This window comes from Mandrillus leucophaeus, unplaced genomic scaffold, assembly GCF_000951045.1.
Source record: "Mandrillus leucophaeus isolate KB7577 unplaced genomic scaffold, Mleu.le_1.0 Scaffold1566, whole genome shotgun sequence".
In the NCBI taxonomy this organism is placed as follows: domain Eukaryota; kingdom Metazoa; phylum Chordata; class Mammalia; order Primates; family Cercopithecidae; genus Mandrillus; species Mandrillus leucophaeus.
In genome coordinates, this window is record NW_012101550.1 from 27,694 (window position 1) to 54,647 (window position 26,954).

The following is a 26,954-nucleotide window of genomic DNA, read 5'->3' on the forward strand; positions in this document are numbered from 1 at the left end:
CATCATAGATACAAAGGAGTGGAAGATACTGTTCCTTGGCCTTCAAAGATCTCTGAGTGCACATGAAAAACAAATGTGTAGATAAATAATTAAAACACAGTGTGAAAAATGCCATAGGGTATTACATACAGGGTGCCATGGCAACTCAGGGGCCGAGTGGCAGCTTCTGCCTGGGGAGTTGAAAATATTTCACAGAAGAGGAGAAATTTAAGCTAGGTCTTAGAGATGAGTAGGAGTATAAGAGGCAACAATAGGGATAATTATAAAAGCATGTTTGCCGTGATAAAGAGTTTGCACCTTATCATTTAGCCTGTACAAATTATAGAAGAGTTTTACAAAAGAGAAAAATGTGATTTAACTTATGTTGGAGAAAGATAGCTGAGGTAGGCCAGAGAATGCATTGGAGTGAGGAAGAGAAAAAACAAATGGCTTTTTCAGCAATCTAGAGAAGAATAATGGAATGTCTAAATTAAAACAACAGTAATAGGAGACTAACAAAAAGAATGAGTTTGAGAAAACAGTTAATATTCTATGGCATAATAATGGAAATTGATTAACTTGGAGAAGAAGAGAAGGAAGGGTTGAGACTTGGTGAGAAATTTTGCAGAGGAAAATGGGCAGATGAACAGTCCGCAACAAAAATAGGGCATATAGAAGGAAAAGCAGATTGGAAAAGGGCAACAGGGACACAGAATTTGGCTATAGACATTTCGATTTTGTGGTACGTGAGGAACATTCTCGTGGAATTGTCTAGGAACAATTAGTAAGTGAGCATCTGGAACCCAAGTGAATAATGTTGAGAATTTCCAACATTCCATTGGGAATGTTGGAGTAATAGGAAGATCATGCACAGAATGATTATTTAAGGTCCTAAACTGTTCCACCTGAGCCTGGGTAAGGAGCACAGGTGTTAATTATTTTTGCTGCGAGGGGAAATAATTTAAAAACTAGAGGGAGGAGAGAGTTAACTTTGGGAAGAGAGTCCAGAGAACCTGAGAATGTGATGAGTTGCCCCCTTTTCCACCCACACTGGAGCGGGGCATGCCAGGGGCAGGTGGGAAGGATCAGGCATCGTTTCTATAAGGTCGAGCCTATCTCTCTATGCTAGCAGAAGATGCTACAGGGAGGCACAATTCCCACCATTCTGACCACCGTTTCCTAGGCAGTCAAGTTTAGGGTGGCAGGAACACCTATGATTCCCATGGTCTAGAGGAGGAGGAGGAGCTGGCAAGGACAAAGGCCAGGGAGGGCCTTGTGCAGGGAGAGCCCACCACCCACTGGGATCAGGAGAAGGCCCTGTTATGAGGAGCAATGCTTGTGAATGAAAAAGGGATCTCACCTGGGTGCCAGAAAGCCATCAAAAATGTTCCATGATCACACAAAAGAGTCTTACATGTTTTCATTACTGCAAACCAGCCTTGAAAATATATGTATGGGCCAAGAAAACTGCCCACCAAAGAAGAATTTCTCCCCTACAACACACCTGCCAGTGACAGTCCTGTGGTAAATGCTTGCAGTCCTTGTGAAATGAGAAGATAGTTTTGCAAAGGGGGGAACAGAGTAAAATACGTAAAAAGAAGGGAAGCCCTTATAGAGACTTTAAATTGGACAGTGGCTAAGATTTTCATTCTTACATGAGATTAAACAAGTAATAATAGACAGATTGAGTTTCCCAGAGTATGTCAGCTGTACACAGGCAGGCAGTTAAAAAGAAATACATGTGGTCACAAGAATACATGTTTGCATGTCTGAATGGTGAGTGTTCAAAATTAATCCACTGGATATGCATATAGGATGAAACTAAAACATAGATGTGGGAAATCATACAACCTGTTTGTACATAAGTACAAGAGAAAAGCATGGCCAAAAATATTTGTTGTTGATAGGGAAGGATTTTAACACTAATGAAGGAAAAGGATAAAGAGAGATCTGTGAAAGGAAATAAATTATGTAGATGCAAATGACTTAGTGAATGGTTGTAGAAGCAATTTTCTAAATTTGCAGGTGATATTTAATTGGCAGACATTGCAAACAGCAAGGAGCAATTCAATCAGATAAAGGACTTGAATCATTAAGTACTTGGCCTAATAGATGGCAAGCACAGGTAAGTGGTGAATAATAAGTCCTGAATCAAAGCTAAAGAACAGAAAGTGAACATTTGCCAAAGGGAATGATGCCATCCAGGAATGGTTCTTAGATTTAAGGAGAACTTATAGACAAGGACAAAAAAAATTCAGTAAAATATTATAAATAAAAAGATTTGGTAGGTTACAGGTTATCCAACTGAAGCTATGATGAGAAAATCTGATAACTTAAGGATAGATAAACCTGAAATCCACTGTTGGCTATTGCAATGCCATCTATTACCTAGAATTTCATCTATCCCTGATCATGGTTTGGAGATAAAAGTAATGAGTAAGATAACATCCAGGCATATAAGAAGGTAGAGATTTGGGTGAGGATACTATAAGTAACTTTTAAAGGGCATTGCAGATATAAATTCTCTATGTTCTCTGGGCATAATTGTGAGGTATTGTGTTTAGATTGCTTGGTCATTTTTATTTAACATGCCAGTTCTAGTCTATATTACTCTCGAAATTATAAACATAGAGAAATATGCTACAAGTAAAAGAGAATAATAAACATTTATTATAGCCTAGAAAGGTAGTTGATGCAATACAGAATATATTTCCTCTTTCTCTGTTTTTGCAATGGTGAGTACTTTACTAAATGAAAAGGTTAATTTTAATATTAAAGAGAAATGGAAACATCCTTTAGTACAACATTAAAACTACAAATGGAAACTTAAATTTTCACTCACTCTAGCAATCAATGTTCCAACCTCATTTAAAGGATTTTTTTTCACTTGACATACAAATATTCAGAATGAATATTTGGAAGCAGAGCCATACCTTGAAAGATAACTGTGAACTTACTCTTGCCCGCCATTTGGATACTTCATATTTCAGTTGTTCTAAGTCTCAATGATCCTGAGTTTTCTTTTTGTAATTTGGTAATTTTGTAATGACAGGCTTTAAAATAAGTAAAGGTTCCTTGACTAAGAACAACAGCAAAAAAAAAAAAATCCAGAGACCTAACAAGGCTCAGCTGTGTCCAGGTAGGAAGTAACTGCAGTTTGACTTCAGAGGCTCCCTCTAGCAGTGTGAGGACATCTGAGTGTCTCTCTTACTCATTTTATATTTCATTTGATACTGCACAGAATCACTAGGAGAACAGCCAGAATTGATTTACTTCTCATAGAGACAAACTGTTTCTGGGAGCTAGTTAATCTTCTTATTAACAGCTTACATTCCCCTCCCCTGCAGAGCTCCTAAAACATCTATAATAGCCACATTAAGTGAATTCTACAATGATTGGAAATTTTACTACAATGAAGATAAAAATTCACGCAATTCTAGTTTTTATACTTGATTTGCATTTGATTGAAATGTGTATTTGCAGTTTGGGCATTTCAGTCAGCAATTGCTTCCGTATTCTTTGCCCATAAGCAGCCTTCAGATGGCCTCTTAGAAAATTGAAGAAGTCTCTATATGACTGGAAAACTCTTTCTGATGGTCTGTTTCTTCAAAGATATAGCATTATCTCTTGGGAATTATAGAAATGGTATATTTTTAAGCCTCTTCTAATGCTACAGATAATTCCTAAACTACTGTAATTTATAACTGTACCTTTTTTCCCACTTAGCATTCAATAAGCATTTATTGAGGTGTAATATGTAGCTGTAATTTTTGGAGAATACTTAAAGTATAGAACACAGAGTTCTTGGTCTTCAAGAGCTAAGCAGCTGTATAGAGAAGGGAGAGACAGAAAGACAGAGAGAGAGAGAGGAGGTCAACACATATCCACCACTTGCATAGTAAACTTTTGGTGAACTCATCCCATCTTATGGATTCAATTATCATCTGTAAGTAGACCACTTCCCTAATTGTTTCTTTAACCCAGACCTCTCACCTGAACTACAGACTTTTATTTCTCACAACACCTTCAGCATTTTCTATTTCTAATGGGTACCTCAAACATTAAGTGTTCAAAACTGAATTCCTGATTTCATCCCTTTCCCCTATCCTGGTCTGTTGTAGTGTATGACAACTCCAGTTTTCAAGTTACTCAGTGCAAAACCTTTGAGTTGTTGTTGACTTCTCTTCTCTCTGTCACGCCTTATATGCAATGCATCAGCAAATTTGTCTGGCTATAAACCTGAAATATACCATAAATATGATCACTTCTCAACACTCGAAAGCCACTGTTTTCTCTCTTTAGGACTACTTCAGTCAATGGCCCTTTAACTGATCACTATGCTACTGCTCTTTTCCCTATAATCTATTTTTAACAGGGCAGCCAAAGTGATTATTTTTAAATGTCAGATCATATTACACCCTCCCTATAACCTTCCAACAGTTTTCCTTCAACTCAAATTTACATAATTGCCTATAATGCCTTATATGTTCAATTATATACATATACACTTACCACCATGTCTGGGAAATCTCTTTCTCCTACTTCCCTAGTGTGAGTATTGCTTAGGTATAAATCAGAAGTTAGGAAAATAAGAGTAAGAATTAAAAAGGACATATGTGCTGGAAAACAAAATAGAGCAAAGAATAAGGACTGGGAAAGTAATTAGGAGGAAGAGATTATACAGAAACCATAAAGCAGAAAGTTAATCGAATTTATCAAGCATATTATAGGGTACATGGCCAATTCCACAGTTTGTTCACCTATAATCTCAGGCAAGCTGTTTACTTTGAGTGTCAGATTTGGCCTTAGTAAAAGGAAGGTGGTGATATATTGTGTGCAGAGTTGTGGTACAGCTAGCGTATATGGAGGTTTATCCCACATATCTGGGCTGAAAAATATTAGAACCCAAGCTACCAAGGTCAGAGGGCCTGACTAAGAGCTTCATATGGGGAAAAAACCTTTAAGTCAATGACAAAATGGGGCAGACTCTTTTTCAGGCAGTATGTAGCCAAGAATCTATTCCTTGAATGCTAGAATTGAAGGTTATATAAAACCACTTATTACTACCAAATTGCAAAGAACAAGCAGAGCAAGTAAGTTGAGAGAGACAGATCTTTCTTGGAGAACATTTTTGAAAAATTACTGTGGGCAAAGCAGTGAGAAAATATTTAGGGAGACAGAAGACTACGAAGATAAAATACCTACATCAAGAAGTTTATATTGAAATTGGGAATATAAAACAGATATTATGGGATAAGTCCCATAGGAGAGATACAGAAAAACAGAGAAAGGAAGAATAACTGTAAACTCTAGGGAGGAAATGTCACAAACTCAGGTGAAAATACATTAGAAAAGGAAAACTAGGTATTTTTCAGTATATATAATCAGGCTGGAAGATAAAAGCTGGTTCAGAGACTAGTGAAAACTAAACTGTTCCTATAAGGACTTTAAAATGCGATCAGCATGTGAGTAGGCTTGGCGGCCTGCTGAAGAGGGAGCTAGGAGAAGGAATAGCACGTGGTTTCTGAGAAACGGTGTAGCAATAAGACTTACGACACAGAAACTAAACTAAAATAATGTTTTTGTCACTATTGTGCTGTCAGAGACAAAAATCTGTTGAACTAATGAAAAATACTAATTTTGAGACTTATCAGTATGACAAAACCCAAGAAACACTTTTCAAATGAATGTACTCAAATTGCAGGATCAAACATCTATTAATTTTAATAGGTAAGAAACAGGAAACATTCAAAAACACCTTCAGAGTGAAAATATGTAAATTAATCAGAGTACCTTCATAATCAATAAACACTTATTGAGCGTCTATTCATGTGCTATCAATGTGTTAAAAATACAAAAGTGACAAAAATGATTATTGCTCGAAATTCTGTGCAGTATTTAGAAAGACTGGGTAGGGATAAACATGTATTTCTTTAAGATTACATTACATTATGATAAGATTTATGGAAAAAAATGTATATACCTGTGTATATATAAAAATAGAAAAGAGTCTAAAAGAACTTTTTCAGTCTCAAAACAGTGTTTACATATGAGGAAATGTAGCGGTGACTGTTAATTGTTTATAAATATCTGTTCTCTCCTTTCTTAGTGATACAGCTCCTAAATCATAATAGCCAGAAACAGACTTCCCACAATATGAATTTCCCAGTTTCTCACCTGAGCTCATGTGGTCATGTGACTAAGTTGTAGCCAGTCGTATTTAAGCAGAAATATCATGTGATGCCTCTGAGAAGTGTTCTTAAAGGAAGGGTTTTTGTTCTTATTCTTGTCTTCCTCCTTTCTTCTGGCTGTAATGTTAATAGGATGGCTTGTGTTCAAGCAGCCCTCTAAAGACATGAATTGGAAGCTATGTACTGAGAAGCACAGAGCAACAAGAAAACATAAGTTTGGTTCTTAACTCTGAAAGCTTGATAAACCTGGGACAGTCAGCCAGGGAATTTCTTCCATGTTGATTTTTAAGCCAGTGATATTTTGGGCATTTCTTTTACCTGCAGGAAGAAAATAGGCTGATTTTATATAATTTGACCATTTAAAACCTAGAATATATCCATACACAGTTTTTACAGTTCAGTGTTTAAACTTATTTATTTTTCATCTTAGTTTTGCTTCTCTATGTTTTATAAATGGTAGACTTATTAGCCATTCTATGGTATATAAAAGTTTCACTTTTATGTTTTGTTTTTATATTGGCCCAACCTCCATGTTCAGCTAAATACACTAACATAGTTTAAATTACTGCATGTCACTGGGAATCCAAGTTAGAGAATTCCCTTTTCCACATTTTTAATAAAACTTGGGAAATGAATAACATTGTAAGCACTTGAAAATAATATTCACTGACTTATCATGTGTAAGCCCTGTCGAAATATTTATTTTCCTATGTCTCTACTGAGCTTGGAAGACATTTCAAAATGATTCCATTAAAGAAATTTTTAAAATTTTTGAAATATCTGTTTACTTGAGATGTTGAAGAAAACATAAGTATCTACCTTCCCCTTTTTAGATCTCATATGGTATGACAAATACATAGAAAATTAGAGGAAATTTTAAAACAGTACTCTAAATTAAGTAAGGGTGCCCTCCATGAACCAGGAATTGGCAGATTTCAAAAAAGCACACTTGTAAGAAATAGCTGTTTTTTACGTGACCCTGAAAAAACCCATTAATTGTCCTAATTTGGAAGGGTACAAACTGCAGAAAAGAGCAGGGTATGAGCTCAGCAGGGAGCATAATATTTCATTGCCAACTTGCTGTTGTGGCTCAGTAGCAGCACTTCTGTTATCTTCTGCATGGCTTCTCACTCTTCAGCAAGCAAATTAGAACTCATTCACATGGTGATCCAGGGTTCCTGGCACAGCAAGATAGATGGCAAGCCATTGTGCCAGCCCTCTAATGCTCTATTTGTATCACATTGCTTCTCTCCCATTGACCAAACCAAGTCCCTGGCTAATCGCAGATTTAAAAGATAGGGAAATAGACTGCACCAATGGTTGGAAGAGCTAAACAGTACATTGCAAGCGGGCAGGAATACCAGAATAGGAAGAACTTTGTGGCTATCTTATGTAATCTGCCGTGCTGATCAGTTAGACTAATAAACCAAGAAAGAAAATAAAGGACAATAAGTCCAAATACCTAATAGAGATCAGGCTGTTAAGATAAAAAAGTAAAGTTGTATATAGTACCTAGGTACACAATGTACTTGGATTGTGAAAGCTAACATGAATTGAAGATCTCATGAACTTTCCAAGGGGGCGCTGTCTCTCAGATTCAACGAGTTGCTTGAAACAGACTCCAACAATTTTCACATAAAATTGTAACTTTGAATTTTTTTGTAGACTTTACTAATTTTGAATTCTGGCTGAAGTATTTTAAAACTGTGGTCAAACATAAACACATCTGTAAGTTACTTATGAATCATGGACCATCAACATGTGAGTTTTGATAGAGAAGACTGAAAGGATAACATTTTTAAACTTTATTTAATATAATATAAATAGCATAATTAATATATATTTGATATAAATGTGTGTCCTACAGACAGTGAATACCCATAGGTTAATTATAAAAATTGATAATATATCATGCGCCCCCCAACCTCCAAAATTTATATACAACGTAAGTAATACCTAACAAATTACTTGATTAAAATACAATAAAATTAAGATGAGTAACATTTTAAACAAAGACAAAATCTCAAACCGCTTGGAAGTAAAAACAGCAAATGAGAAAAAACTCTCATACACTGTTCCTAGAGCAAAGAGGAAATAAAAACTAAACGTATAGACTATTTAGAAAATAATGATAACAAAAGCACTACACGTAAACTGTTCTTAAAACTTTGCTTACAGAAACATGTTCCTCTTTAAACTCTACTTAATTACTAAATTAAAATAACTTATCAAGCCTTCAACTCGATAAACAAAATAAAAACCATTAGTGAAAATGCATTAAAATCTATATTTTAGAATTCATAAATCAATAGGATTAACTGAAGGGAAAAATCAGTTCTTTGAGAAGATGTAAAACAAAAAAAAACCTTTGGCATGTCTGGTTTCAGAAAATGAAATGCATAAATAATAGTATCAAAAAAAGAATGTGTATACCACAATTAAGAAAAATTTTCACAAGCATGATGAAACATTAAGCACAACTTTATCCTAATTATTTGAAAGAAACTTATGACATGAATTATTATCAAGGAAAACATCCCATCATTAAAATTGACTCAAGAAGAAATAGAAAACAATTAAATATATGTGCAATATGACAAAAATGTAATTTGTTTACAAACAAATCAATAATGTTATATCCTACCTGTTTTCTTCATTTCAGGAAAGAATAGACCAAATGATTAAGACATTTCATAAAAGTTACCCAATTAATTCTGAAAAGCTAGAGTAATTCCCAAAAGAATGGCTGACAAAGAAATCACATACAATAAAAGAAAAAACATTCAATATCACTTACTAAAGTAAAGATATTACAAAATTCTTTTGGATATGAATATCCAAAATCTTAAATGTCCTTTCATATTTATTCCATCAGCATATTATAATATAGTAAAGTATTACAAAGCAGGGTTTATTACAGAATGAGCTTCATTCAACCAAAAGATAACAGGAGAATCTTTAGCAAAATGACTAATAGTAAGCAAAGTTGGAGACATGGATTAGATAATAATATGAAATCGTCATATGCTCTAAAAATGAAAGAATAGTATTTAAAAATCAAAGGAAAAGGGAAAAGTAGGGGAAAATAGGTTATTGTAATGCAGTTTAGGAAATAAGTGAGAGTAACAGATTTTATTTAAAATTTTCAAAAGGTTAACTGGGAAAAAAAGGAGTAAAGCATTGTAAAAGTTGTAAATATTGAGGTAAAAACTATAATAAACATGCAAATCTTTCTAGATAGCAAAAGAAAAATTACCGAAGAAACCAAGCTACATAGAAAAACACGGTAAATATAACAAAACCTACACCGTAATAAATGACATAAAGAATAGATTAAATAAGATACGTTTTTGGGATATGGATCAAACACTATAACCTGACAATCTGCCATTTTCTCTAGCATACATGGAACATTGACAAAAGCCAATCATATATTGCTTGGCCTCAAAGAAAACACTATTAAATTCCATTTAAGTACTTTATTACAAATAGTGTTCCCTGATCAAAATACAATAAAACTAGAAATTTAGAAGAATAATAAGAGAAGGCTTTTCACCTGAAATTAAGAAATCCTTTTGTTAAACAGCTGTAGAAAAGAGAAAAATAAAAAAAAATTATTTAAAAATTTGTGGTAATAAAAATACATGTATCAGAATCGGCAAAGAATATTTAAAGGAGTAATTAATACTCTTGGCTGGGTGTGGTAGCTTACTCCAGTAATCCCAACACTTTGGGAGGCCAAGGTGGGTTAATTACCTGAGGTTGGGAGTTCGAGACCAGCCTGATCAATGTGATGAAAATCCTGTCTCTACTAAAAATACAAAAAATTAGCTGGGTGTGGTGGCACATGCCTGTAATCCCAGCTACTCGGGAGGTTGAGATGCGAGAATTGTTTGAACTTGGAAGGCGGAGGTTGCAGTGAGCCGAGATCGTGTCACTGCCCTCAGGCCTGGAAGACAGAGCCATATTCTGTTTCAGAAAAAAAAGAAAAAAGAAAAAAGTCTTAAAAGTTTATATCAATAAAAATGAAAAACTAGAAATAGATTAGATTCTCATATCCAAATACAAAGTACAACAAATTTTAAAAGATGACACAAGGAAGATAATAAACATAAAAAGAGAAAGTAATAAGGTAACTACCAGAAAAAATAGTAGATCGAGTTAATAAATTAAGTCCTGCTTTTTAGAAAATATCAATAAAAGAGATAAATCATTAGCTAATTTAATCAAGTAAAAACAGGATAAGTACAAACATACAAGGTAAGATATGACAAGGGAGTAATAATTATTGATACAGGGGAAAATTTAGAACAGATTACTTTGTACATCTTTATGCAAATAAATTTGAAAACCTGAGCAATACTGATAACATCTTTGGAAAAATACGATTTTCCAAAATTGACCGCTGTAGAGATAGAGAACTTAAACCAATTTTCACAAAAAAAAAAAAAAAAAAAAAAAAAAAAAATTATCAAAGGACCACTCTACAAAAAGGACCAAATGTAGAGTGTTTCACAGGTGAGTTCAGTCAGTTCCTTGGAGACCAAATAGTTCCAATGCTGTTACAGATTGAAGGAGACTAAAGAGGCATACAAACTAAACTAGATTGTTAGGATAGGACAGAATTGGGAAGATTATAAAATTGTAATATGAACTATAGATTAATGTATGGCATTAATGTTAAATTTCTTAAATTTGATAACTGTATGCAATGCTGTTACAGAATATAGTTGTCATTAAATACATCCTGAGGTGCTAAGAAATAAAGCAGTGTGATGTATACAACGTATTTTCAAATGGTTCAAAAAAGTATGTATATTCCTATATGTTTATATATTATAGAAAGTATATATGTTTACATGTATTTCTGTGGGTGCAGGTGTGGGGTATGTGTGTGTATGTGTGTGTGAGAGATAATAAAAGGGAGAGAATGCTAAAGCAAACGTGACAGAAGTTTAAAAATCTGTGTAAAGTACATACAAGAGTTCTCTACTGTTCTTTCAATTCTTCTATAAAATTTGAAATTACTTCAAAATTAAAATAAAGTCTTTTGAGATTTCAATTTCAATCTCAGTGTTTTTTTAAAATGAGGAATAGAATGATAACGCCAGGCACAGTGGCTGACATCTGTAATCCCAGCAATTTGGGAGCCTGAGGCCGGTGGATCTCCTGAGGTCAGGAGTTTGAGACCAGCCTGGCCAACATGGCAAAACTCCATCTCTACTAAAAGTACAAAAAATAGCTGGGTGTGGTGGCACACGCCTGTAATACCAGCTACTCAGGGGGCTGAGGCATGAGAACTGCTTGAACCCAGGAGATGCAGGTTGCAGTGATCCGAGATCATACCACTGCACTCCAGCCTGGGTGATAGAGAAAGACTCTATCTCAAAATAAATAAATTAATTAAGTTAAATAAAGAAAGAATTAGAATGATAATTGCCTATCTCAAACTACTAACCTCTTATTTAATGTCAAAACAGTATAAAGACAATCCCATTAAAATCAACAACAATGTAATAATGTCAGCCCTTACACAACTATTTGATACTATGCTGAAATATATATGTTTGAGATGAGTAATCTTTGGCTACCTGCCCAAAGTTATATATCATTGACTGACAGATGCAAGACTTGAATACATTCTTCCTTCTTTCTTCCTTCTCTCTCTCCCTCTCCCTCCCTCCCTCCCTCCCTGCCTCCCTCTCTCTCTCTCTCTCTCTCCCTCCCTCTTTCTCTCCCTCCCTCCATGTATTTCTGTGGGTGCAGGTGTAGGGTGTGAGAGAGAATGAAAGGAAGAGAATGCTAAAGCAAACGTGACAGAAGCTTAAAAATCTGTGTAAAATACATACAAGAGTTCTCTACTGTTCTTTCAATTCCTCTATAAAATTTGAAATTACTTCAAAATTAAAATAAAATGTTTTGAAATTTCAATTTGAATCTCAATGTTTTTTAAAATGAGGAATAATAACGCCAGGCACGCACAGTGGCTCACATCTGTAATCCCTCTCTCTCTCCCTCCCTCTCTCTCTCCCTCCCTCCCTCCCTTTTTCCCTCATTCCCTCCCCTCCCTCCTTCCTTCCTTCCTTCCTTCCTTCCTTCCTCCTTCCTTCCTTCCTTCTCTTTTTTCCTTCCTTCTCCTGCCTCTCCCTCCCATTTTTCCTCCTCCCTTTCTTCCTTCCTTTAGCATTTCTTCAATCCTTACTTTCTCCCAGGCAAACCTGGAATCTTTACACTGTAATATTATTTGAAGACCAAAGAAAATCAAACAATATTTAAGAAAACTATCAAGAAATTTCAAATATTTACAGAAGTTTATACTCTTGAAGAGCAAGAGAAGGAAACAAATAGTTTAGAAAGTTAGGTAGGCAGAAGTAGAGCTAGTACTTGTTAAATGTGTGCCAAAACTCTTCAGTAACTGTTTTGCTGCTGCTTTTTGCAAAAAATATTTAAAGTTGGAATGAATGCGTTTCCTGAGGTAATATGTGAATTACTGCAAGCAGTATGTGCAAAACATGAAAAACAGAGGTGATATTTAGTTTGGAATTGTCATATTCAAAATCAGAAATAAAATGTTCATTCTGATAGAGCAGTGAGTTTGATTTTATTCTCAGATAAAATAACAGAATGTATTATTAATCAGATGTATTTTAAATGATTAAAACAGCAGTTCATGTTTTTTATAGCATTAGCTATTCGTGAGGAAATGAATATCTGATTAAATATGTATTTTGAGTTCAACAATGCCTTTTACAAAGCACTTAAAACCCTATAGATAAACCTGGCTTGATGGCAATGTAGTAAAGAATATTTATAGGTGATTGAAAAGACATATCTAAAGTGTTAACTAGTGAGCTATCATCAAAGTGCATAGAACTTTAGAGGCATATTGCCATACTTTGAACTTGCCAATGTATGTACTTCACTAGTAATGTGAATGAAGAATTAAAGGCTTGCTTCTCAAACTTCTGAATGGCTCAAACCTGGTAAAATGAAGTTGACATAATGAATGAGAAGTATAGATTACAGTAGATGTGAAAGATGCAAAAGAACCAAAGAATGAAATTACCTAGACAAATATAAAATCTAACATTTGTTTCAATTGCATAAGACTATGTGGGCTACTAGTTTGATAGTGTTTATTTAAAAAAAAATTTTTAATTTTATTTAACCTTAAATTTAGGATAAGGTAGTATTAAAAATCACCTAATGAAAATGATTCAGCCTCCAATTTTATTTAAAAAGTGTATAATTTATATCAATTGAAGAAACTGATTAGACTATGTTCACAGAAGAATGACAAGTATTTTGAGGGATAGAAAATCATCATATCTTGGGAAAGGTTTGAAAGCTTGTCATAGGGGAGATCTATTTAGAATGATAACATAATGTATGGATGACAAAACTAAGATATCTAATAAAGAGTACAAGGAAGCAGGTATTAATTCATTATAAAATCAAAGTTTTATAATAATTAGAATATTTCAAATGCAAATTTTTCATCTTAGAAAAAGCAGTTGGACTTGGTGTAATGTTAAAATAATGCATGTAAAACACATAACATGACACTTGGTATATAGGTATATAGCAAGCACTAACTAAATGCATAACTATTAATCTTACCAATATAATGTTCTTAGCATTATATTCAAGAATAAATTAGATCTTTAGTTGTTACATATAATCATTTATTTCAGATTAAATTTAGAGTAAATGTATTTCAATTTCTCTAAGCTTCTAAGATTCAGTGATTATATTGACTATTAATCATGCTCCATTGTATAATCCATCCATCTCCTTTTCATGACTTGAGAGAATGCAAATCTTATATCTTCTCTCAAGGAAAATATTATGACTATATAATTAAAATAATTTTTAAATGTATTTATATTCCAGCTTTAGTGCTAGTCCTAATCAAAATTTAAATAGTCATTTTACATTAAATATTTGATGTATAATATTTTGTAATATATTGAATTTACTGTAGTAGATGACTATCTTAGCTATTTGCAAATAATGTAAGCATAAATATACTGATAAATCAAGAACCTTACTTTAATTATTGACATCATTATTCAGGATATTAATCTATTATCATTGCTATAAAACAGTCAATTTTCATATTGCCATTTTCTTTTTATTATTTAAATACCTCTCTGTTGGGAATGCAGACAAAAAGATGGAAAAGATTTATAATAATTAGGTAATATAAGTTTAGTAGGAGCTCCATCTTTATTTATTCATATATTCATAGCAAGTATTTATTGACCATGAATTCTATGCCAGAAAATGTGATAGGTAATTTTTTTTTTTTAAGTCACAATCCTTGCTTTCATGTAGCTTATGGCCTAGTGGAGGAGTCAAACATTAATGAAAAGATTATATAAACATATGTAAGTTTACAGCTGTCATAATGTCTTGTAAAGTGATGGATGTAAATTTCTGATAGTGTAAATAATAATTATTGTTCCAGTCAAAGCGATAGTGGATAGCTTCCCTGTGAAAATGAAAATCAAACTGATATATATATATATATATATATATATATATATATATATATATACACACACATATATATACACACACACACATACACACACACACACATTTACTTGAAGTTTCAGGAGGGTCAATCCAGACTGTAGAAATAGCATGTACAAAGACCATACATCAGGAAGAACTGCTGGAAGGGAAAATGGTACAATATGAATATGTTAAAACAGGTTGGGGATAGCCTACCTAAACCTGTATAGACCGTGTTTTTAATCTTTCTCCAAAGAGCAATGCAAATTCATTGAAAATTTTTGAAGTGTGGTGGGAGACAGGATCAGATTTGCTCTACAGAAAGACTACTTTGGCTACAATAGGGAGATTGAAGAGGAAGAAAGGTAGATTTCAGGTAGTCTTACAAGGAGCTGGAGCCTAGGAAAATGATGAAACTGGAAATAGAGAAATGAATGGATATTAGGATTCTCAGGAGGTGAAATCAATAGTGATATATTTAATAGGGGGCATAGGCTGGAGAAGACAATGAGGCTAACAAGTTTTATGACTTATGTAAAAAGTCACCATTCATTAAAGCAGGAGATGTTGGAAGAGGACTGGTTGAATATCATGAGTATGATGTTGGTAGGTTAAATGTTAAATTTGAGGTATTTTCGAGTCATTTAGCAGAAATGTCAATTATGTAGTTATATAAATCAGTCTAGACCCCAGAGCTCAGATACACATCTAGAAATATACATTTGTAAATCATGTGTAGATGGGGACAATAGCAGTAATGAACACAGAAGAGCTCAAATGAGAAAAGGATGTAGGCCCAAGTCCAGAGAACTGCTAACATGAACTTGAAAAAGGAACTGAGAAAGAGATGCATGTTATGTCATTAAATTCAAGGGAAAGTTGTCTTTGTGATGCAGGGAGAGATCATCAGTGCTAAATGTCAAGAGCCTTGATCAGATGAGCTTTGAAGTATATCTGCTATGTTCAACAATACAATAATTAAGAAGTACTTTTTCCATGAGGAATAGGGTACCCAACAATATGGGAAAAAAAGAGTCTTCTCAGAGTGACTGGGATATATAAAAATAGAGAGAAAAGGTGGTAACATGGAGTAACCAGAGGGTAGAGGGGAGGGCTCAATCTCTTTGATTTCATTTTAACAAGAAACAGTCTTTTAATAGGAAATCTAGTTAACAGGATGATGTTGAATGCATGAGACAGGGACTTAAATATCTGAAATGGAGGTTGATACGTTTACTGATGGAAAGTTAGTCTTAGAAAAGGGGACAGCTCCTGTATTATGGAAGCAGATAAATAGAGTAGACTGCATATGGGCTATAGGTTGGAACATGGAAATAAGTATGAATTTTAATCTCACATCTTCTGTGTTCTCTATGTAATAACAGTGGGAGTAAAGATGTGGAAAGTCATTGTAAAATGTGGACAAGTGAGTTGACCAAATAAATAAAAACCTAAGAAGGGTAAGAATAAATCATTGTCTTTGATTATTTCTGGTTATATTGTTTATTGACATTTAGGAAATTTTAGAACTATCTTTCTGAATTAGTGGTCCTTGGCCTTTTTTAAAATTTTGCTTCAGTGTAGCACCTCTAATATAAGAAAGGACTACCACATACTCATTATCCATTACAGTGTTCTGCTGTATCATTGATTCTGAAGAATGGAGTGAAGCATCTCTTTAGGAAGGACTATACAAAACTCAGAGACAGGAAAGAGAGAGAGAGAGAGAGAGAGTGTGTGTGTGTGTGTGTGTGTGTGTGTATTTGTTAGAAAAAGTTCATTATATGATTATGATATGCCTTCCACAGGGAGGCTAGAAATTTCTCCTTGAAAATAGAATAGCCACGTGTTGAAAATAGACCAGAATTTAGGAATTTGCTTATAGATATATGACAAGTAATTGTTAAATTTAATAAACAGTTTAGCACATACAAATAATCAGCTCCCTTTTCCTAAATAAAAAACTTTAGATATTTTTCTTCTATTTTAAAAATTCACTTTGTGAGATTTAGAAGTATCCGTTATTAAAATCAGTAACTATTCCAATTTATATTCATTTAAAAGTAAAACATGTAATTATTTATTAGAAAAATATTTATGAACATTTTATAAATACTATCAACATGTTGTCAGTAAATTCCTCCTCAGGTGGAATTTTCTGACTTTGGTTGAGTCATTAAATGCTTTGGGTCACTAGTGATCAATTAGTAAATTACTGATCCATAGTACTTTAATGGCCTGAAAAAGTAAATGCATCTTCTGAGAGCCTAATTGAATCTTAGAGAGTTATTTATTCATCATTAAGATCAAGATAAATGAGTCAGCTCACAATAATGATACTGAACAGTTACATTAATTTCACAAATAGATAAACTAAAGCTCAGAAAAGACAGGACAAGGGAGTTAAACATCCAGGTTAGATTTTCCATCTGAAAAGACCCAATTCCCAGTATCTTGCTATAAAATTAAATATATGAGTTTGAAAGCAATATTTTTCTGCAAGTTCATTTTCATATAGTGTTATTAAGTTTGATGCCATTCAGTTAATAATTGTAGATCCATGGTACATATACTAATATGGCCTTGTTATAATGTAAATAGTACAGTTTAAACAGCAAAATTTCACACTCTTTTAATATAAAAATTTTCCTAGAACCAATTATCCTAAGTGCCTACTATATGGTTCATTTGGAAAATGAATGATAGCTGCAATATGGTAAAATGATTATGAGCACAGGCTTTGGAATAAGAAAAATGTAGCTTTAATATCTGGCTTCTGTACTTACTTGCTGAGATCTGAACAAGTTACTTAAACTTCTAAGGTTTAGTTTCTCCACTTATGAAATGGAGAGGAAAAACGCATAATTCACAGCTCATTGTAAGGACTAAGTAAAAAAAAAAAAAATCCTTAAATACTTAGCATGGGGCCTAGCAACAAATATATATGAACTTAGTACACACAGACATACATACACACACTGCTTAACTTTAGCTAGAATATTTTTAAAAGCATTATTACTTTGAGACTAGATTCATCCAAGTTGGTTTAGCATTCTACTGGGCATGTTACTTTTCATGTCTTTCGTGGTTTTTGTCCCCAAAAGCTATAAAACAAGTTTTATCTTCTTTCATGAAACAATTGAAAAGAAAATAACGAGAAAATGTTCAAAAAATAATTTACTAGTATTTGTGTTTGTCTGGAAGGGACATCCTGCAGCTTTGATCACAGCTGAAGATCATTACTTCAAACAAGATACATCTTTTAGATATTTAAATATGTATTATCATATTATGCAATTTAAATGTAAAGTCATCTACCCTCTGCTGTACTGAGATCCTGCTATATTTTAAATAAGTAAAATAGTAAATTTTAGTGCTATCACTGAGAATCTAAGAAGACACATTAAAAAAGGGATTATTACTCCAAGAATTATCTTTTTTTAATCATTAATTGTTCATTAAAATATTCCTGACATTTATGCAATACAGTCATGTTAGTGATCTTTGGCATAGACAACTTAGTGCTGTAAAAACTAACAAATCTGTTCAGAGCCCAATAGTATAAATTTCTATGCCGAGAAATATAAACCAATGGTAAAATGCCATGTTGAAGTTTCTAAATAACCCACCTAATAATTTACATGTTAAGAACATGTTGAATATCTTGGGAACATGTCCCTAGAAAGGATTCTTCAGTATAAGCTTTTCCTTTACTATTAATGATGACTTTGATAAAAATCACCCAGGAAAAAAAGACGATTTTCTCCCTGTGTAATCTGTGTCTGAAATATTCTTCACTGATTTTACATGCGCTGATAATATGAACAAGGTAATTTGTCTGACTCTGATGGGGCAAGATTTTCAGTAAGAAATTCAAAATTTACACATGGCTCTTCTGTAAGAAGTCTTTGCAGTGTTTTTCAGTTTATATAAAAAGATTTATATTGCCTGAGGCATCTGTTTTTTTTCCTCAAGGCAAGCTGAAGTGGCACAAATGAAATTGTTTTTCACATTGTTAATGTATTCCTTTCTCTTTCAATTTCTCAGAGAGCCGACATAGGGATTTCTGCTTTAACCATCACTCCTGACCGTGAGAATGTGGTGGACTTTACAACACGTTACATGGACTACTCAGTGGGGGTACTACTTCGAAGGGCTGAAAAGACAGTGGATATGTTTGCCTGTCTTGCACCATTTGATCTCTCTCTATGGGCTTGCATTGCTGGCACAGTCCTTCTGGTGGGTCTACTGGTCTACCTCTTGAACTGGCTTAATCCCCCACGGTTACAAATGGGATCAATGACGTCTACTACTCTCTACAACTCCATGTGGTTTGTGTATGGATCTTTTGTACAACAAGGTAAGGAGCAAAACTATATTCTAGTATTAAAAAAAAAACAGAATGTGATGTTTCCCATGCCATGTATTTAGTTAATAAGGTTCTGTATGTGACATCAGTAAGTGTTCTAAAGGGTCCTCACAGCAATGCTCAGAAAAGAACATTTCCTTCTCCCTCCTAGTGGATCTCAGACACACCAGGTTTCCAGCAATAATGGTTCATTGTCTTTTGATGCAAGTTCAATTTCATCAACAAAGGCAAAAGTGAGTGTCAAAAGTAAAGCTCACAAAAAACATCAAGATCTGATTTTTCTCTCCAAACTCACTTTCTGAGAAATAGCCTTACTAGGATGAAGCTACTTATTACCAGAGAAGGTACTATTTAATTATTTACATATGTAAGAAATGTTAGGATTTGTTCTTTGTTCAGAGACATTATTTCATGCATTAAAAATATTCATTGACATTGAAAAGACTTTGGTTAATTTAAGACTGATGAGAAATTTTATGTTTTATCTTTCACTTTGATATGTAATCTTTACTGGTGATTTAACTTACAATTTCACTATTTTCTAGAGAATGTCATTGCTCTGTTATTTAATATCCAATCTGCCCAACTCTTTAAACTTGTCTGATTAATTATTTGGCTCTCACTGTTTCAAAATAGAATAATATTTATTGCATTCCTTACTTGAGACTTGCCTCATAGAGAATGAAATAGTAAGAAAACTGATAGTCTCTTGCAAGCTCTACACATACTGAAGAGGAGAGATGTTTGTTACAATGGAGACATTATACTTTTGTGCTAATACTTACAACTCTGAATAACATCTTACTTTTTATTCCTATTTTCTGTTGGACCTTCCATTAAACTTCATTTTTCTATTCTAATTTAAGTAATCAAAGATTAGTCTAGAACCTTCATCTCACTTGCCCACTTCTAATCTAGCCCTTAAACCTTTTATAAGCATGCTTTTCCCTCTACCTTTCCATATCCAGGGCTCTAAGTTTACCTGTTACTGTATATTTTTCACACTTTTAGTTCATTCATTAATAACTCAGTAAATATTTAATCCACACTATCTAAGTAGAACTTTGCTAAGAACTGAATGTATGATGGTGAGCAAGAGGGTCTTTGCCATCATAGCGCCACAACTGAAGTCTAATGTGACACAAATGTATAAACATGGGATTACAATTGTGGGTAGAAAGTTCTGTGATAGGATAAGCATAGACTGTTAGGAGAACATAGGTGTAGAAGAGCTTAATATATGTTAATGTCACAGAGAAGGCTTTTAAAAGTAATACTTTATATAGAGAGACAGAGCTAACTATGGAAAGAGCTTCTTGAAGAAGATGAATGGAGAAAAAGAGACATAAATGGTTAGGATGGAATTTCAGAGCAAGAAGTGAGAGAGAAATTAAGATAGTCCAAGCAGAGGGGAAGTAGTAAAGATAAGGCTGAAGCTACATTTGTTATTATCAGAAGTTTGAACTGATCCTTGAAATGATCAGATATTTAAAGATAATAAACAGGAAAATACAGGTTCAAATTTTACTCTAGAAATGTTCTGGTTATAATGTACAGAACAGATTGATAAGTGTTCACGATAGAACAGATTGTGAAAAGTGAGACAAATTAAAAGACTATTGTAATAACTGAGCAAAGAATTGGTGTGGCTTGCTCAAAGGTAAGGTAGCTTTGGGAGTCAAAAGGAGAGTATTGATGAAATGGAATCCGTAGGTTTTGATTAGCTATAGAGTGGTGGGGGGTCAGTGCTGAAGAAAAAAAAGGAGATAAAGTTTTATCGTAGGTTTTTGAATAGAAAATTATGTATATTGGATGTTGATCTTGTTTACTGAAAAAATATAACCCCCCAAAAAAACATATATGACAGGAGAAATGATACGTTCATTCTGCTGCACATTGAGTTTGAGCTATCTCTGAAACATTCAAAAGAGTATTACTAATGTGTGCTTAGTGGTTTGAAATATTCATCAGATGCACAAAAGAGACATCTGGACTTAATATATATTTAGGAGATACTGGAATGTAGGAAATTTTGAAGACATGGGAGTGAATGAGATCACACAGAGTAGTTGCTCTTAATTGCAAGTTCCTGATTAAGAACCACTGGCCCACACAAAGCCTAGGACAGAGCTCTAAAGAAAGGAATGGGTAGAGGAGCGCTCAGTGGTGCCTCATAAGGAATAACTAGAAATGCACAAATGAAAATCAGAGCAGCTAGTAGTATACATTTGGTTGACTGTGTTAAACATTTCAAAGAATCAAATGAAATTAAGGCTTGAAAGGTTTTTGTTGGATTTAACAATAAATTTATTATTGAAGCAAAAAAGGTTTGTCCTTGCCCTATGATGTCTGGGGTTTCAGCTAGATAATTCAGAGTCCAGAGGCTAAAATCATCCAAAGGCTTGTTCACTTCACTCACATATCTGGTAGTTAATGTGGGCTGCAGGCTAGTGGCTTCAGCTTTTTCTCCACTTGGGCCTCTCCATGAGGTCACTCTGCATGGGATAGTTTGACTTTCTCACAGTATGGTGATTGATTTCTCCACAGAAAGCATCCCAATTAAAGAAGAATGTTATGTTCCAGGTTGAGAATCATAAACTTGTGTGATGGTGTGAGTTCCTCTTACAGAAAACATCCTGGATGTACCCACCTCATGGGTTTTTATGAGAATTAATGAATGGTTAAAATTGTGAAGTTCTTAGATATAACTTATATAAGTGTCACATAAGTGTTTACTAAATAAACAATGAATTAAACTCAGCTGCAGAGAGTTAGGCATATGTAAAAAAGGGATAACGAGACAAATGATTTTAGATCATTTTGATGTAGATAATGATTGAAATAGTAGGTCGTGGGGTACATGGAACAACTATAAATAGAAGGACCAAGAATGTGAATGTAATGAAAACTAAGAGTAGAAATTGATAGAGTAGGCCTGGCATGGTGGTGCATGCCAGCACTTTGGGAGGCCGAGGCAGGCGGATCACCTGAGGTCAGGAGTTCGAGACCAGCCTGGCCAACATGGTGAAACACCGTCTCTACTAAAAATACAAAAACTTAGCCAGATGTAGTGGCAGGCACCTGTAATCCCAGCTACTCTGGAGGCTGAGGCTGGAGAATTGCTTGAACCTAGGAGGCAGAAGTTGCAGTGAGCAGACATCGTACCATTGCACTCCAACTGGGACAATAAGAGTGAAACTCTATCTCAAAAAAAAAATTGATAGAATTGTTAGTAGTAGAAGAGAGTAGCAGAGGTCTGAGTAATATTACAGGAAAAGAGTGAAAACATAATTGTAAATGAGTTTGGAGCCTGTATTTATAAAATAGGACACCTAAGCCTAATTTTTTTTGAAATGTAATAGAGGAGAACAAGTTGTAGGTATGTGAATACGAATTCCAAAAGTTAAGAGTTGGTGAAGGACTTCAAAGCTGATCAAGGAACTGAGAGATTAAAGGGTTAGGTGAACCAGCTGTAATGATAATTTGGATTAGACTGGAGAAAAAGAAATTGAGCCATGTGTCAAAGTTGTGAATAAATAAGGAAGGATGACAAGGATGTTGATAGACATGAGCATTGACCAGAAATAGGAGGTGATATAGCTAGATATAATTAACCTCTATTTTCATCTTACTGCTTCCCATTTATTCAATTTTTCAGTGCATGATTTCAACAACTGCCAATACACTGATGACTCCCAGATCTACATCATCTATTCTTGAACTTCAGATTTGTATATTCAGCTGTTACCTAGGCAACTCTCTGACTATACCAGAGGCACCATAAATTTGAACATGCCAAAAATGGAATTCATTTTATAATTTGAACCTTCTTAGCCTCTCACATTCTCTATTCCAGCTGATCCACCACCAACCATTCAGACTCATGTTAGAAACTCTGAAAATAACTCTTGATTTCTTCCTCTTTCTCATCTTGTATATCCAACCATGATCAAGTCCTGTCAATTTTATCTACTAAATATTTCTAGAAGTGGAAATCTCTTCTCATCTAGAAAGATTAGCCTAGATTGTCACCTAGATTGAGGCTCCCTCACTTTTCACCTGAACTATAGGAGTCTTATAATAAGTCTTTCTTCTTCCAGTGTTGTCTCCTGCAAATATACGATTCACATACTTGTGTATATACCCAAGTTATCCATGCCATGGAAAGATGAACACATAATTCCCATTCTTCAGATATTTTTTTGGCTTCCCAATGCCTGCAGTTTAGAAGTCTGAGTTCTTCAGAGTATAAACAATAGTCCATCACTTGACTCCTGTCCAACGCTCAGTTCTCATCTCTTATCATTCATGCCCCACATTTAATCGCCCAGTTACTCCAAACTGGTTTTTGTCCCTGACCATAAGACAAGACTCTTTCCTACCTCTTCACCTTTGCATCTGCTCTTTCCAATTCCTGGAGTGCCTTTGTTACCAACCTGATTAGACTCTACTCCCACTCTCTGCCTTTATACAGCAAGTTCCTAGTCATCCTCTAATTTTTTCTTTTATTTCTCTACTTTCAAGAAGTCTTTCCTGGGATTGAGAACCATCTTCTATACTCCTCAAGATATATTTATCATAGTACTTATCAACCATAGTGTAATTCATTTTTTTAAACATGTCTCCACCTGAATCCTTTGAATATATAATAGTGTACTATTTAATCTGTGTAGTCTCTTTGCTTATAGTTAAGTGCCTTGTACATGTTAGGCATTTAATAAATTCATATTGATAAATTAAAAGAATGGATGCTAAATACTTAATAAAACATGGAGGTTAACTGCAATATTTTATTAAATTATAGTCTCAAACAAAATACTAAAATTGTCTGCAAATGACTTAAAACTCACTAAACCAAAAAGAAATTTATTTGTAATGTCCCCACTGAGTTGTTGTAAAAAGCTAAGAGGAGAAGTTTATAAGTAAGGCATCTTCTTAGTTGAAGCCTTTTTTGGAGATGTTGACATGCTTATGAATTCTTTCTGAATGCTTTTGGCTTTCTGAATTCTTCCTCCAAGTGACCAAATTTCAATAAGTTTTGGAGCACACCCAAGAAAAAAAGATAAATAGAATTACCCATATGGTTAGCATGCTTTTCTAGTTCTATAAACATGCAACAGATAACAAAAGTTATAAATATGTTAAATACCTTTCTATCCCACTGCTCCCTTAAATGAGTTGCACAGCCTGTAGGTTGATTGTACATTTATACAAATTTATAATGACAGATAATGCTGAATCGCATATAATTAGCTACTTCATCTTTGAAAAGCTGCTATTCTTCCACTTGCTAACAATGAAAAGGTGAATTCATTAAAAGATACTGAAAGCATCTTTATGCTCTGATTAAAAATAAATTAAGAAAAGGCTTATAAACCCTATGAAAAAGAGAATCAATCAATGACGGTGTCCATGTATAGGCAATTGAGTTGGAACTGGTGATAATTTCCAATAAAAATACAGTCTTTTAAGAGGAAGTACAGCTGTTATTTCAGAATTGCCGTCTTCATTGAACCACTATACCAGATTGAATAGGGATAAAGAAGCATTTCATGTGTTATCAGACAGATTTCTAAAAAAGAGTTCAAGGACAGCTAAAAGCAGAAAAATGTTAAATATATGTGAGTTGTTTATTAATCCTGACATTTTTAAAAATCTGTAACTTCAAAGCATTCCAGAAAAATAGTTCAGGGAATCCAACTGTGCAAAAGCAGTATGGTCCATTATAGAGATAAACTCAGTACATCTGTTTCGCTGGAACATTAAGAGCTTGTGAATTAGGTTGTAAAATGCACGAATGAGAGACCAATTTTATACAAGTTTTGTTGTCATTTTATGTCCTCCCTTATCTCCATGTCTACATACATCTTCTTGCAATTAATATTCTTAAAGGAAACTGGATTTGATTTTTAGAAGTCTCTTATGTTTAGTTTATTGGCAGTGACTCTTTCTATCATCTGAGCTCCAGAGGACATCATTGACTTCTTCGCAAATGTAGTTGTATGTAATTTGCTTTCTGTTTACATGCAAAGGGAAATTTTAGAGTTATCTTCAGATGTTTGTGTCTGATTATGGGAAACAGAAATATTTCTAGTCATGTAAAATATTTGAAGCAACTACATATATGTTTATTTAGCAGCAAGCATTTATTAAGCACCAACAATGTGTCAGGAACATGAGTAGCAAAAGGAAAATAAGGAATAACTCTTAACTAGGGTTTAATAAATATTTCTTGAGTATGCCATGTGCCGTGCCTGGCCTATGCTTTGAGTATGACCGTAAATAAGAAAGATACAGTCCTTGCAGGAATGTTCAACATCACGCCAATAGATCTTAACCAAATTGAGATCAAAATAAACCATTTCTGATGAGAGGAGCAGCCAGAATTATTGAAAAGAATAAAGAAGGAAAATTCCTTTGGTAGTTTTCTTAAACATCAAATAGCTCCACAGATGCTAGTGATGAGTAGAAAGCGGGCCTTTAGGAGTGTTAGAAATACTGAAAATAATTTGATGCTGTTGTACAAGAGTTAACATAAAAGACAACCCACTGATTTTGAAATCCCAGGACAATTTTTGGAAGAAAATAAAGAGTTCTTCCTACTGTCAGATGGATCACACTATTATACAGAACACAACTTTCTCATATCCACAAAAAGAAGAGTCAGACATTCTTTTCTATTGAATTGGGCAACAGAAGAGATTGTTGAGAGACCATCTCTTTAAAACTTTGCATAGAAGAATAACTCAAAAAGACATCAATTTTAATAGTGTAGATATCAAATATATGAAACTTACCAATGTCCTATTTACAAACTCTCAAAGGATTCAAGCCTTGGAATGCAGTAACTAAAGCCATTTCTTTATATTGTTACCTAATATTTCACATTCAATTTGAATATAACAAAAATGACATTGACTAGCTCTGTGGTTTACTGACCCTTGTGAACAGAGGAAAAATGAGAGTAATTCCCCGTGACAGGTTAACTCGACTACAAAGACAGGTTTTTTTCTACATTCTGTTCTTACAGGTATTAAATTAAAATGGCTCTCCATAGTTTTTATTTAGGCTTAAACAACATCTCTTATTGTTGTTAATTGTGATTGGCAGTCCTTAATAAAGGGACCACAATGCATTCTGAGTGCTGTCACATCCACCTGAGAATTTCCCCATGCTGATTTAAAACATGACAAAGTGCCCATTTTCTTTCTTGTTGTCACACAATTCTTCACAACTAATAAAAAAAAGTTGAACTTTCATGCTGAAAGTGAATGTTCAAATTCTACCAATAGTGAACAGTAATTTGTTTACTGGAAAACAGTGCCATGATTTTAAGCTGTGAATGCATTGGTTTGCCTTCCCAATGAACTGTGATGAACTCCTAAGCAATTATGCTATGAACTATATGCATACTATATGGCCCTGAAAATTGTTTAGCTTGATACCAACTCCTCATGACCTGAGTCAGAAAATCCTTTCTCATGTTCAACTGGGCTTTTGAAGAGTTAAAAGAAATCAAAGAACATGAGGCAAAAATCATATTTCTTCTTATAAAACAAGAACTAGTACAATCAACATCTTCTTTGACTCCTTTGAACTACCTGTGAATATGTTCCATAATTAAAAGTACTATTTCAGTATTTAACAAAACAAAGAAGCTGTTTCCTAAGAGACACTAAAAAATTGAAGGGTGATTTTGAGAAACTATTTTTAAATCTAAATTTAAATGATAGAACCAGCAGGTGCTATAGATTCTTTAAAATGGTATTATCTGACATCTGAGTAGAACTCAGTGTTTTCACAGTACCATATTACAGTTTCCTTCAGCTTAAGTAATAAAAATGGGAATAAACGTCCCCAACATAAATTTATCCTAAAGCTGATTTAGGATTGGT

At 33.9% G+C, this 26,954-nt stretch overlaps 1 protein-coding gene across 1 annotated transcript in view; it reads left to right on the top strand.

Moving 5' to 3' along the window:
• The window catches only part of GRID2 (glutamate receptor, ionotropic, delta 2), a gene marked incomplete at its 5' end in the record, with an annotated part of 361,187 nt that overhangs the window by 17,283 nt on the left and 316,950 nt on the right, over positions 1-26,954 (top strand). Inside the window, one exon of the mRNA XM_011975477.1 lies at positions 18,738-19,050. Coding sequence (XP_011830867.1) covers positions 18,738-19,050 — 313 coding nt within the window. The remainder of the gene's footprint in view (positions 1-18,737; positions 19,051-26,954) is intronic.